The sequence below is a fragment of the Paramacrobiotus metropolitanus genome, unplaced genomic scaffold (assembly GCF_019649055.1).
Source record: "Paramacrobiotus metropolitanus isolate TYO unplaced genomic scaffold, Prichtersi_v1.0 Parri_scaffold0000125, whole genome shotgun sequence".
In the NCBI taxonomy this organism is placed as follows: Eukaryota; Metazoa; Tardigrada; class Eutardigrada; order Parachela; family Macrobiotidae; genus Paramacrobiotus; species Paramacrobiotus metropolitanus.
Window position 1 is genome coordinate 251,735 of NW_026570345.1, and position 13,730 is coordinate 265,464.

At 40.9% G+C, this 13,730-nt stretch overlaps 2 protein-coding genes across 2 annotated transcripts; both read right to left on the bottom strand.

Annotated features, from left to right (window-relative positions):
• Positions 1-684: 684 nt before the first annotated feature.
• On the bottom strand, positions 685-2,838 carry LOC129598587 (cysteine-rich venom protein pseudechetoxin-like). Its single transcript, XM_055496565.1, has 6 exons — positions 2,660-2,838; positions 2,383-2,595; positions 1,859-1,995; positions 1,632-1,717; positions 1,461-1,549; positions 685-1,111 (listed from the first exon to the last, which is right to left on the bottom strand). The coding sequence occupies exons 1-6, from the start codon at positions 2,709-2,711 to the stop codon at positions 945-947; spliced, it is 744 nt and encodes a 247-aa protein (XP_055352540.1). The 5' UTR covers positions 2,712-2,838; the 3' UTR covers positions 685-944.
• A 3,492-nt stretch (positions 2,839-6,330) lies between these two features.
• Positions 6,331-10,786, bottom strand: LOC129598573 (nuclear factor interleukin-3-regulated protein-like). The gene is made up of 3 exons (XM_055496548.1): positions 10,511-10,786; positions 7,486-7,728; positions 6,331-7,114 (listed from the first exon to the last, which is right to left on the bottom strand). The coding sequence occupies exons 1-3, from the start codon at positions 10,578-10,580 to the stop codon at positions 6,735-6,737; spliced, it is 693 nt and encodes a 230-aa protein (XP_055352523.1). The 5' UTR covers positions 10,581-10,786; the 3' UTR covers positions 6,331-6,734.
• Between the last annotated feature and the right edge of the window lie 2,944 nt (positions 10,787-13,730).

Consider the following 13,730-nt stretch of genomic DNA (forward strand, 5'->3'; position numbering starts at 1 on the left):
CATATAGGTGGTCAATGGCATAATAACGCGGCAAGAGTGATAACATCCGGTCTCTTGTAAATTTTAATTGATCTATCCTACAGCTACATGAAAAACCATCCATCGTGCATGGAAAACCGGCTGTTATTAGCCCGGATCGATCTTGGCGCTCATGCGACCGGGTCTAGCAGGTTGTAGTCCCGCAGTTTTCGCAATGAATTTCCAGTTCCAGCAACTTAAAACGTGGATTTCGTCTATGCCTAGAATATAAGCATTTTAATTAATTTAAAGTTACTTGGGTTACAGGTTTTTCTTTTCGACCGAAAATAAATAACTACTTGTACTTGAGGTTGCTGAATAGAAACGTCTCCGTCATTTTACACAACGATTAACTTTTCTAAGAAACGCAAAGCGTATTATAAGTTTATAACACAAGTTAGACAATCACACTAACAAAATCAGTCGCTAAATTGTATCGTTAAAATATTGCCTCTTAGCGCAATTTTACATCGAAGTATTTTGAAACTAACCAGAAAACCGTTTAGCAGTATGCGGCCTGCTACATTTTTTTTTATTTTGAGTTAAATAATAATGCCAACCTTACTATCAAAAACTGATTTGTATATTTCAAAGGCAAACTTAATAACCGGGATCATGCATAGTAGAATGCAACTTTTTATAACGAATCGCGACAACCGCTTTATGGCAATTAGAGGATTTTATTGCCGGGGAGGTCACTGAAAATAAATACTGTATACAGCCAGAGGTATCAGATACTAACAAGAATCCATAATAAGCCTGTACATTGCAATAGATATAACTATCAGAAAATAACACACTCACGTCTCACTCAAAAACAAAATTTGACTATAGTTGCAAACTAAACCGTACTCCGTAATCGACCGCACATTTAGTTTGGGCAGATCTGCAGTGAATGCACAGCAAAACGGTAAACCATTGTACAATTAGTCGTAGAGCTTCGTGCCGAAACAGTTGCATGTGGCAGCGCAGTACTGCTTAAAGCTCTGCAAAAACGATGCGGCGTTGGCGCATCCTTTGGGGAAGAGGGCGTTGCTGCCCTGGCAGGTCCGTTCACAGTTGCAGTACTGATTGGTGTAGGTACAAGGGTTGGCTGCGATAAAAGCATTAATCAATAACAGACCAATTTTTCCAAGAAATGGTTTTACCATTTCATTAATTTTTATTGATTTATAACAAATGCAACCGCTACCACGGTTAAAAAATTACTTCGATAAAATAAACCATCACTGTTAAATAACATTATTAATTAGTAAAACAAAATCTATAAAATAAAAATTGTAACATGAAAATATTAAATAAAATAACATTACTGACAATGAAAGATTAGCGGCTACTGCCGAAATGAAATACTGAACGATGCAGCAGCCAAAAAAGATCATGTAGCGGAACAAAAAAGGTTAAGGAACATTATGAATTAACTTTTTGTTTCTATAACTTACTGCATAATCCGTTATCGCAGGCGGTTGGGCATTTGGCACAGGCTTTACCGGCTTCGTACGGGCTGTACTGGCGCGGAACAACGTTACCTCTGCAAAATCGTTGAAACTTATAATTAGTTAGCAAACGTTGTGGCGTAATTAAGCCGCAGAGATGAGGGATATAGTACGTACGCTGGAGCGTAGTCGCAAACGTAAAAGTGGAAACTTCCGCAGTTTTTGTATCCACATCCGAGGAAAAATGTGGTATTCCACATAATCTACAATGGAAAAACATCTTTATCATTACCGTGGCCTTGAAAATCTTTCAAGGAATTTTGAGCGCCTCCAGATTTTGCTCCAGATCTTGAGTACCAGCGTACTTTTACAATACTGTACTTATGGTGATAAGAATCCCGTACCTGGGTGTAATGGCCGACTGTGGCGGTGGTGCTCTGACCCAGTGTGAAGCTGTTAATCTCATTGTACCACAGATTGATGATGCCGCTCCATGACATGACATTGCTGCTTTTGGCGATATTCTGACCCAGTGTATACTCTGTAAAACACAGCATCGTAATGATTGTACTGAAGCAGATTGCAAAAATATTTTATTGTTTTTATTGGGACATTTTTACCCATCCAATCTAAGATAAAACAAATAAAAAATTTATTACGTTCAATCCTTTATAAATTGATTTTGCACACGTCTCCATTAGTAAAAGAGAACGAAAAAGTCGTAAAAGCCGAACCGTATATTGACGTACAACGTATATCTAAATAACATTAAATTTTATTTCCGAATTCCTACAAGGTTAGAAATATGTAATATGTACGCTTTATGTGCTAAATAATTTACAGAAAAATCTGGATGTTGGAATGTTTCCTTACTGCTTGCTCACTTACTATTACATTATGACTTTATGAGGTCTGTCTACAGACTTACTGGACGTCTTCATGTAGGTGTTGTAATCGGAAGAGCCCTGCACAGGATGCGCATAGTTGCACTTATTGGCCCATGCCTGGGCGCGGTCCGCAGTCTCCGCATCCCACGACAACTTCAGCATACCAGTGGAGGGTTTCTCGCGGCGGGCGTTGTTGTGCTGATCCAGAATGGCTTTTTGCACCGACGCAACGGACGTATCCACCACGGTTTGACCTAATCGAAAATCTCTGTATAAAATAAAATGCGACTGCGCTCTAATTCTAAAACTTGCACAAACCTTGTAGGCAACCAAAGGTCATCATCAGGACCAGAACTACTAAATTCTGCATTGTGAGTAGTGAATAAAAATGGTTGAAATTTAGAAGAAACTTGTTGCACGAAGCAAAGAGCGAATCAACTGATCAGGCAGCGTCAATTAACTGTTGCAGAAAAATGTAAAGTGTGGAACTGATTTGTCGAGCGGCTGATACGGACCTTTAAATACAGAGACTACTAGCTTCCGGATTTCATTGTCAATAGCTGTGAAACGGTTTTATTGTTGATTTTAGTGAATGAGTTATCCGATTGCGGAGTTTCTTGTAAATGCCAGGCTGTGATGAATCGTTAAGGAAGAAGTTACGCACTACGCTAGATTTTTATGCCCGGCCTTATCAGAATGAATCGGCGTTTATGATCTACGGTGGCGATACGGTTGTAGTATTGTAGCGGTTCATCTCTACGTAAAGAATACACACAATAAACTCTTATCAGCACAAGGCATGCAGCGCCAAGAAACGATATTTTTAAAGGCAAAACGGTGCTATTTGTATCAAGTTTTAAGGAAATGTTTGGGCGGCAGTGCACAACAGGTTCATCATACAGCAGTTTCCGGTAACGTTGCGCGCACGACACTGTTCTAGAATGATTTAATGCGGCAAATTATTCTGGGAATACCGCTGATAGAAGGATAATTTTGGTCGTTTTTGTCGCTTTGCGTCATGTTTGTGTTCATCTTGCCGAAGTATTAAAATTACAGCTAACGCAGTCGATAAATAAGTCATAATATTAACCCCAATAACCTTTCTTGAGTTGTGCAGGCCTGCAGGGTAAAAAAGTTATTCCAATCTTTTGATGCTTAATATGCCGGCTGGCAAGGCGCAACTTTTCGTGCTTTTTTATTAATGTAATGCTTGAAAACTTAATTTAGTTTCGAGCGAAACGTGAAAATTTGTTTCACTTTTGTGACTGCATAATGTAACTATTAACTATGTTATTAACTTTTTGCGCTTGACCTGTTGATCAATGCCAAGTTGAAAAACAGTTGCGCGGTGTGCAAGCAAAGCGCAGACAAAGTACAAACAGCGCAATAATCCATGATTCTATCTCACAGAAACAGCAAAACTAAGTACGAGTGCATTCAGTTTCAATTGCGTTATGCATAACCCAGAGGAACAGCAAGCATAGAAAAATATTTTAATATGGAACAGCAAACATAGAAAAATATTTCTTTTTTACAATTCTAATAAAATTACCGCTTGCGTCCGGTATATTGTTGAATGGATTGCACGTAAAGGTGCATGTTTTCGGCGTTATGGTCAAATGGTTTATGACATGTAACTTGGTCATGTACATGCGCATTTAACTATGTACGTGTGTACACACACTCCCCTATGTCTATTAAGTGACAAGTATTGTCAGGCGGCGGTGAATCTATTGTCCTGTAACCTTTACATTCGTAATACATCACTTGTACATACTTCCGCAACTAATGCCGCTGACAGCAGACGGCTTCCGTGACCACTCTAGATCTGCTGATGGGTCCAGTGACCAGTAGTTATTCAAAATTACTCTAAATTTTCTTTCCAATGACAAATTAATTGCTATAATTTCCTGTATAATAGTTAACTCGAAAAAAGCTGTCATCATAAGATCAACATAACCGGCGAGAATGATTGATTTATAAGCGAAGACAGCCAGGCTTATACTGCCGCATATATACCGGTATATGCGAGGTCTCTTTGGCACAACTTCCGCACAGCGGATATACCAATTTGTTGATGTTCCATCCGGGATAGTGATTTGCGGGATAGGTTTAACCTTGCGTGGGGAACCGGCTGATCAGTGCCAGACCCAGCAGCGTCATCAGACCCAGTTCAGCGGTGCTGGCTTGATTGTTCTGCTGCTGCTGCGGCCACCAGTGGTGGTGCCGGTTGCGCAGGGCCAGCAGCGCTAGCCAGCTGTTGTCTTGCTGCAAAGGTAGCGTTTTTATTAGTAAAGTATAATTTGGCTTTCTTGATAATTTTTTATGATAGAGTACACAATTCACGATACTAAATAAAACTGGTTTACAGCAATGAATATTCTCTGGAAAAGTCCTCATTCAACGGGAGTTTTAATTAATTTTTCCTTATAGTAAAATAATTTAAATAATTAAATACCTAAACATTTAAACATAAATAGATCGCAAACACATTTACTATTAATTAAGAAAAGCTTTACCAACAAATTAAAGTTTTACTAACGAGTAACGAAAATTATTAACGGGGAAGATTTATTTAGCTTACTAAAAAAATTAGACATAATTCAATCATGCCAACAAAACTGAACAAATAAAAAAATGTTATTAAATTATACGTGTACTTACATGGCCCCACCCCCATCCCCATCCACCGCCATACCCGCCTCCGCCGCCGTAATCCCTGGCCGTGCGGTTGAACACCATACTGGCGAGCTCACTGAAGCTGGCGTTCAGCGGCAGACCGTCCGTGAGATTCATCGCCCGCCCCAGCTGCACCAACCGCGCCAGGGAGTTATTGATCAACATGGGGTTCATCCCGGCCCGCAACTCCTGCACTCGCTCCATCCACTCGCTATCGTTCAGCTTCCCATCGCGGACTTTCTCCAACCAGGCGTCCACGGCCGAAGTATTCCCATCCGCTGGCGGAGCGATGGGATTCCGGGCGGCTAGAAGGTTACGGAGGTTGTTCAGATCCGGAATAATACTCCATACGGATGCCGATAGGAGGATACCGGATAGGGCGATGTTAATAATACTCCGCAGTTTCATGGTGATAATCCCAGGCGTAAATACCCAGAATAAGAAGTTTTATCAAAAACCAAGGAGAGATGTGGTTCAACTAATTGATAGTTTGTTGTTGTAAGGATTTAAATAATGCTCTATTTCAATTTGCTTTTTAATTGGGTTACCCAGTATTATACTTTCTTATTAGAAAATTAGTCAATTAATTGTGGTTGTACTTGAACGTTGTTTGCGATGATGCGCCGATGTACAAAGCCATGATGTGTACGATGCATGTACACCGTCAAGGTTAAGTGGGTAAATGTATCACTCACACGCACGGCAATGGTGGGAAAGAACGTCCGCTCAAACAGACCGTAAATGCCGGTTAGTACGCTGTGTGCTAATCAAGGTTGCCCATAATTGATCATGAGCTGTTTTACTTTTTCTGTCTCACTGAGTTTCTCTTCTTTTAATTAATTTGCAGATTTCCGTGTAATCAATTTACCAGCACAACTGCGCGTATGATGGAAATGGATTAAATGTTAAATAAGTACAATACAAGTACCATATGTACTCTTTACGTATAGCAACAATAAACAAAAATTATTTAGAACTAAACAGCAAATTACTAAGTTGTACCTGGTCTTATTTTCCCACATTTTTCATATTGTTTTCGATTTCTTAACGTACTTTTGTATTGTACCTTATGTACTGCTTAATTTGTTCTGGGTGGACTGCAGCCAGGTGAAAGGTGTCAATAACTTTCATACAAGTGTATCCGTAAAATTTTGGTAACAGGAATACAGTATTAATACTGTATTTTTTTATTTTTTACCGAATTTTTAGGTTTCTAGAACTTCTTAAATTTTTTGTTAATAGTTTTTGCCGTTCATTTTAACAAATTTGTCATGCTGGTACCGCTAACCAAACATTTCTCCACAAACAACTATTTCATTGGTTTTTATTGATATAAATAGCTATATGCGGTACATATGATATAGTGCGAATGTATATACAGAATAATTCCCGAAAAAAATGCCCGCCATGGACAAAAAACCATAACAAATCGTAAATAAAAGCCTCTGGACAGAGCAGACCGCCAACGGAAGCAGCAAGTATAAACAGGGGAGCAAACACAACCTCTCCATTATCAATCCGGCCTTCATCCTCCGCAACGCAGGAGCAGCAAGAAAGGTCAACACATGTATACAAGTACAGACGCAATATACACGACAAGCACGTACGTGGAGTGTGGAACAAAAAAAAAGAAAACCAAAAAAACCACCGCGCGGCGCCACAAATAAAATACTCTCTGGATATCTCTAGCGCGACCGCCCGCCGGGGGCCGCTTTCACTGCAGGTGCGCCGGCAGTGTCAGTTGGCCGATGTAGCGCGACAGAGTGGCGGTCTGGTGTTGGGCATGCTGCTGGCGTTTCTGCAGGAGCATGTTTTTTAACGCTTCCGCTTCGTCCCGCAGGGTGGTCAGTTGTGCTTTGAGGACGGCGTTCTCCTTCTCCAGGTAGCAGGCGCGCATGGCGATCTCGTCTTCGCGGGCTTTGCGGAAATCCCGGGATTTTTTGGCTGCGTAGTTGTTCCGTCGCCGGCGCTCGTAGTATTTGTCGTCTTTCTGTTCGGATGGGATTGGCTTCTTCTCGCTCCGTTGGCGCCGGCTGGAGGTGGAGCTGGCGCTGGAGTTCATCGAGGAGATGGCGCGAATCAGTACGGGATTGGCTGTAAATAAAAAAGGCAATTAAACAAGGCATTTGATTAGTAGGTTCACATATCTGTAATTTTAATTTGAAGATGTACGTATAAAGTTCTGCTTCAGATAAATACTGATATTTTTCCAAGCATATCGTTACATGTTTACTAATTATTCATATCTCAGCTGGCAATTTACTGTGATTGTTGAAGTAACAAAATGCAAAGGAATATTGTGGAAATAAATAAAACAAATAAAAAAAGAAAATAATTTATAGTAACAAGAAACCCGAGAATTTTTTCGATTTAGAAATGACTGGAACAAAACCGTTTATAATTTTTAGAATAGGTAAGAAACGATAGATTATAGAATCATGCAAGAGTGGGCAACGCCAATTCACCTTCAGCGAGGGGATCGGCGGCGCCGAAGCTGGTGAGATGATTCAATGCATCGAATGTGTTGGGAAAGGGGCGCTTTTCGCGACGCACCACTTGTGGTTTAATCAGACCGGGATCGGTGAACTGACCGGTGGAGGTATCGTACTGCAGTAGTATTTGTGCCGGCTGACCGTGGAAGTCGACAATACTACCGGCCGGGGATCCGGATCCATCGGATCCGCTCATCGAATCATCTTCCGCGCTTCCTGGATGAAAGAGGAAAAGACAACTTAAAACACGGCACACATAGGACAGTTCAAACTTAAAAGCAGGAAAAGTGAGCGAAGCCAGCAACAAAAAAATTAAACATAAAGAGAAGAGTTTTGATTAATGTGCAATGTATGGTATTTATTACCGTTGCATCATCATTCTTTGTGTATTTATAAATGTCTTAAAAATGTTGTATAATGCGAACGTACATCGAAGTATCGTTTGCCTAACCTTTAATAACAGTTCCAGTAAAATTATGCAACAGCGATGATACATAAATGATAATATACCTCGGCATAATACTGTCTTTCCTGTAATTTTAATATGGAGGAAAACACGCGGAGGATTCCCATTACCGAACACGCGTGACTCTTGCATTTCCCGCGCTTTCTCTTCGCTGGGAAAACAATACCCGCAAAAGCCCGTGATTAAACCTTACGCAACCTGCCTCCCCGAGGGCGTCTGCCCGTCTTCTCCTAATTAACCTCCAACATTGTGTGTGTATGAGCGCGGAAGGGAACGGACGCGCAGCTATACCCGCGCGATTACGCAATCTGACGCGGAAACAATATTAGCCAATCAGCGTTAGTGTTTGTTTGTCGCGCGCTGGCCTGTCAAACAGCCGCGGCGGTCGCCGTGTGTGTGTATATCAGGGAAGCGGAGTATACGTTCTTAACGGCACGCGTATATTCTCTGTGTTGTCCGTTGAACCCTTTGCGCGCCGTTGGCAGTGGCACGCAGGAGAGCGCTTTTCAGCAACGCGCGTCCGATCCGCGGCTCATATAATCATATCTTTACCTTGAAATCGTACTGACCTCCTTACATAATGCCGTTCGTTCTAAATTGGGATGCAGCGCGGTGCGGGGCGGCCGCGCGCAGGGGAGTCGCGGGAGACAGAACGCACAATCATGCCGGATGATCTGTTTGTGCCGGCGGGGACAATGGGACTCTTTAGTCTTTAGTCAAGAACGGTACAAGAGACACCGGCGATCCCGCCAGTGATTACATCAATGTTAAATAGTGCTGCGCCTTGATTAAATGCTACTGTTTATGTGTCGGCGGACGCTATTATGTTTACAGGGATAATAGACTTTCTACGGGTTAAATTCTAATCCTTTATAACTGCGCTAAAGAATCCGCTTTAATTTATTATTAATTTCATGATTAAAATTAAACATAATCAAACTTTTAAAACATTTTTATTATTTTTCTTTCTGGTACATTGCACGTAACTGAGGATTGACCTAGGTCCACTGTTTCAAAACTGTACTCGAACGAAAAAGAAGTAAAAGTTAGAAGGTGAAGTTTATCGAGGGAACCATTTCTGTATACCCGTATTGGTAAACAAGAAATTTAGCTGAAAATAAATTTTACGTTACACGATCAAGAATTGTTCAGTACGTTATCGGTTATATTAAGAAATATATTATACACAAATTAGTTTGCTTTTTAGATAAAAATATGTATGCTTGTCGGTTCCTCTTTAAGTTTTCCGTAATGCCGGCACTTCGTTGTGACAGATAAACGAGATCTATATTTGAAGCGATTTTAATTATGTAACAATTTGTTATTGAGCATCTTTGCAAAGTGTATACAGCGAATCCGAACTTTGAGCGGAACAACACTATGCGGACATAGTGCAGCAAGTGTTGCAGCAATTGTTTATGATGCCAGACACATGTTTATCAACAGCGCACCGGCGTTCGTTGCCTCGTCCGTTCGCGACTGCGGCAGTCACAGAGAGCGGGCTGTACGGTAGCCGGCGTTCCGCGTGCGGTGGTTTACGCGCTATACGCCGGGTGTACACGATCGCGCGATTAGCCGCGCTTGGACGCACAGCGCGGCGCTGCCGGTAGTGTTCGTGATCATGAACTATTGCGTCCAGCTTATCTAATGGACGATAATCCTCATTTGGCCCGCTGAATAACAGGGTTGGGCGCGCTTTCTTCAGACCGAAGTCCAGAGAATTAAGTGAGGCATATTAACCGCCAGAACAAGCGGGAAATTGAGCTAATTTTCGTGTGATCATTGGACGGAAACGCAGTATTTGGAAAATAACGAATTTGTACACGGAAGTCGGAAACGTAGTTTTAACGGTTAAATATCTACTACGATCGATTACTTACAAAAATCAAAGTAGCCTACTTATACCATTTTTTTGGAGGTAGAGTTTGGATGTACTAAAAAAACTGTACAGAATAAGCATTTTTATGCTCAACGGTGCTAGTCTGGCAGACATTCCCAAGGGTGCCACCCCGTTCCATAGTGACCACACTTTACGTCGGCTACCACTGCAGCTTTACTTGTTATTGCACTCTAATTTCAATCGACCATGTAAATTTCGGGCTTGACAATAAGATCGCTCTGGAACACACCACATCTTTCTGCTACGTTTTTTTCTCTAAATTGGTTATAAAAAGTACTAAAAGATTTTCCATACTGTTTTGGTAATGGCCGCCTTATGCAACTTTTGTCCGGTAAAAATATTCGTTGTCAGCTTTTACAGAATAATTGTACACTGTAATAATGGTTTCATATACTGTAAAATAATAGTTTTCGTGTTCTTAGTACTCGTCCATTAAACTACTTTTACTTTGCATAATTTCGGAATAAGTAGCGCAGTTTTTCGTATTTAATATTCTCAGCTTTAAGAAGCATACAATTGTTGAATGCAATATGCAGTTTTTGCGCAAAGCGGAACTTGTACAAGAAGCACCTGGAGCAGCGTATATAAACGACGCTTAATCAGCCGTTACCGTGTTCTACCGGCACGCTTACCTATTGATCCCGATCCGTGATGCTCCTTATAACCGACGACACTGCGTTGTATGGCTGCCATTACCGACATTAATTACGCCTGGCTATCAAAATATCCAGCAACGTCAATTCAACAACAGGCAAATTTCTTTGGCAAATAAAAAAGTCACCCAGACGTCAAACGTATTCGCATAACACAGCGTAATGGGTCAGTGCTGCTTATATCAAACTGGAGGAAAACCGATCTGGCGCGATTGACTCAGGAAAAAGGACAGAAAATATTAAGTGAAGAGAAATATGCCGCGTGCGCACCGGCTTATGTGGGCTACCAACGGAAAAAAGCCGGTGACGTCGTCGGAGGCAGGAAGCCGGCGGGGGCGGAGCTACAAGCCGTTCGTGCGGCCCATCGCGGCGACCAATCAGAGCGCGTGGCGGGTGAACGATCGGCGTGTTGTGGTTCTCTCTCTCTTTCAGTATCTCGCTCCTGCATGTGCGTGAGGCATCTTCGGCCGAACGGACAGCCAAACGGAAATGCGCTGGCGTAATCGTGGTGGCTGTTCTAGTACTGGAAAAATTTTAAAATGAACGTACGATGGGGCTATTGAGGTGTTTATTATGTCAGGTGTTATGCGGGATTATGTTCTTCAACCTTGAATCTCGCGTTATTTGTGTGTGTGCGCCAGCATCGGTTGTGTTGCTGTTACTGTGAGATAATGGCGGTTAATTTGGGGTCGCTTTTACCAGCTGGTCGGACGCGGTTGATGCTGCAGGAGAATAATTATGAGTGACAGTAATTTAAAAGACGTGTCAATGAAGTTAACACGAGTGAACTTTGGTTTCCGTAACCGGTTATTTAATTCTCGATTTTAATTGTCGGGTTGTTTTAGTAAAAACTCCGCTATAAACGTTATTATTCGATCCTGATTGGTTAATATGGTTTGTTTTGTTTTAAACGAATCTTTCAAAACAGTTTTCAATCAGCAAGTTTGGCCGTATCAATTTTTGGAAAGTAAAACTGTAAAATTAGTTACTTGCATGGATTTTCATTACGCTTGTATGAAAAAGACTTAAACTTTTATAGGTAATTAATTATTATACAGTTAACCTAATTAACCTATTGAAAAATAATTTCGATGTTTAATTTGCAGCCAAATTGCCCAGTTGTGATTTACGTTAAAAAAATGTAGAAGTACCGTAGTGAGTCGAAATTCGATTGCGAAGTGATTTGTGTGAGTAAGAATAAGTGTTCAGCTGCTTGCTGTTATTGCTTCCCAGCATTGACGTTCCTGGGAAAAATCTCTCGCATCTTTCGCGAAATCGCGTTCGAGCTGTAAAATGCATATTTCCGCTGGTTATGAAACATGGAAATACGCCTTCGTTGAACGGACAACGCAGTCCCCGTTCGCATACCGCGATATGCGCATTGTCTACTCTGGGTCTCATTCTCAAGCGCCGTGGTAGAACAACGATGCCCGACACAGTTACGCAGGGGATTATGTGACATTACGTTCTTCAACCTTGAAAGAATAACGAACAAGACCCATTAGGAAAGATTTAGAGCCGCGTTACGACATTCACTACAGCCGGCATTTCGCATGGCGGTCTGTAAGGCGACGAACAACATACTCGCGCATCCACGGCGTTGTCTCCGCTTCTGGTAGTGTGCACGAGAACATAATGGTCAACCACAAATTAAGTGAATGAGCTGCTTATGTAAAACACACGTCAAAGGATTCTGCGGTAATTATTCGGCCTTGTTGATCGCTTTACGGCGAACGTTTTCACATAAGAACAATTTCCGACTAAACTCTTTACTGGAAGATCCTCTTTTTTATGTAAGTCCTCGTAGGTTTTTTTATATCTGGTACTCATTGTTTTTAATTACAAAACAATATTATGTAATAATAATAATCGTTATACATCAAAAACGTGTGTCGGTTTATGCACGGTAAAACAAGCATAAGGTTTGCATATGGATTGCTTTTTTCTGTATTTAAAAAACTTTGAGAGAATATTTATTCTGTGTTTTAAAAGTGTACTTTTCAAATAGCTGCCACACGATACAAAATAAGCAAAATTTAAATTATCCACCTTATTCGGTTTTTAATTATTTTCCGCATATTATGCAGTGCATTAATATTGCCAAAATTGTTATTTTACATGCTATGTACATGCTTTTTGAATGATGTTAGGTTTTGTTTTTTCCAAACGATTTTTCTTTTACCGAATGTTTATTTCAGCCTCAGATTCTGCACACGATATAGATACAATGAATGTTTAAAACTCTCGTGATTGACCTCCGACCCACGATGACACTGGATCACTCTCCCGTTTCGTAAAACTACCGACATCTCCACTCTGACCCGGCGCATTGTATTAATTAGCGCGTGCAGCGGTCAGTGAACGGGTTAGCGCAATGTGTCCACTTTGGTGCCATTGTGGCTAAGCTAATTTACAGGCAGATGCCAACTGGTACAGTGGTGCTTCGAGCTAATTACTCATTAAAAAGATGCAAGGCTTAATAAGCTGCGTAAAAGGCCGGTCACTGCGTGATCGTGTGTGTGTGTAACGGTGCACTACCATCGCGTACATCAGCAGATTCAATACTGCGCCGCTTCCGCGCAATATGAAACCTCCAGACAGATGTTTTACTGATGGTACATCAGGTAGGCAGCGGTGAATGCAAATCAAGATTTAAGCCGGCGATGTAAAGATGGGTAAATAAATGGTCACGGTAAATTATGTACAGAGCATTTGATTTAAGAAAATGGTTTATTATCAGTTTCCAGCCACTGTGGCGGGCGAGTATTCACGATAAATGTTCAGTAAACAAGCTGCATTATCCCAAATAAAGCAACAGTTTAGTAATTTGTATGCTCAGCACGAAAACCCTGAAGAATCAAATCAAAACAATTTTTACTTTGTGAAGCGTCGCGACCACCGTTTTACGGTAATTATTGGGAAATGATTCCGCGCGCATGTTTTGTCAATGGACCAAATATATTTAAAATCTTTTAAAACAAAACTACAGTATTTAAAAACAGCCTTACAAAATATTTGGTTCTACTAGTCCAAAACGGAATGAGCACTTACATAACTTGCAGTTTGTGTTAATAACCCTGGAAAAATAAAGCTGTTATTATTTGCTATTAGTTAGTAATTAAGTTATAAAAATTTAGCTTCGTTTCGATTCAAATTAGTTTCTTTATGCGTAGTGTACATTATTCTGTTTTTCTTTTTT

What these genes read in the sequence shown, in the direction of transcription:
- LOC129598587 (XM_055496565.1), bottom strand. Translation starts at nt 2,711, where the DNA reads ATGCAGAATTTAGTAGTTCTGGTCCTGATGATGACCTTTGGTTGCCTA. An exon ending in CACCTACATGAAGACGTCCA is followed by an intron (nt 1,996 to 2,382) that starts GTAAGTCTGTAG and finishes TGTGTTTTACAG; the next exon opens with AGTATACACTGGGTCAGAAT. An exon ending in CAGTCGGCCATTACACCCAG is followed by an intron (nt 1,718 to 1,858) that starts GTACGGGATTCT and finishes TTTCCATTGTAG; the next exon opens with ATTATGTGGAATACCACATT.
- LOC129598573 (XM_055496548.1), bottom strand. Translation starts at nt 10,580, where the DNA reads ATGTCGGTAATGGCAGCCATACAACGCAGTGTCGTCGGTTATAAGGAG. An exon ending in TCACGGATCGGGATCAATAG is followed by an intron (nt 7,729 to 10,510) that starts GTAAGCGTGCCG and finishes TCTTTCATCCAG; the next exon opens with GAAGCGCGGAAGATGATTCG. An exon ending in CGCCGATCCCCTCGCTGAAG is followed by an intron (nt 7,115 to 7,485) that starts GTGAATTGGCGT and finishes TTTTATTTACAG; the next exon opens with CCAATCCCGTACTGATTCGC.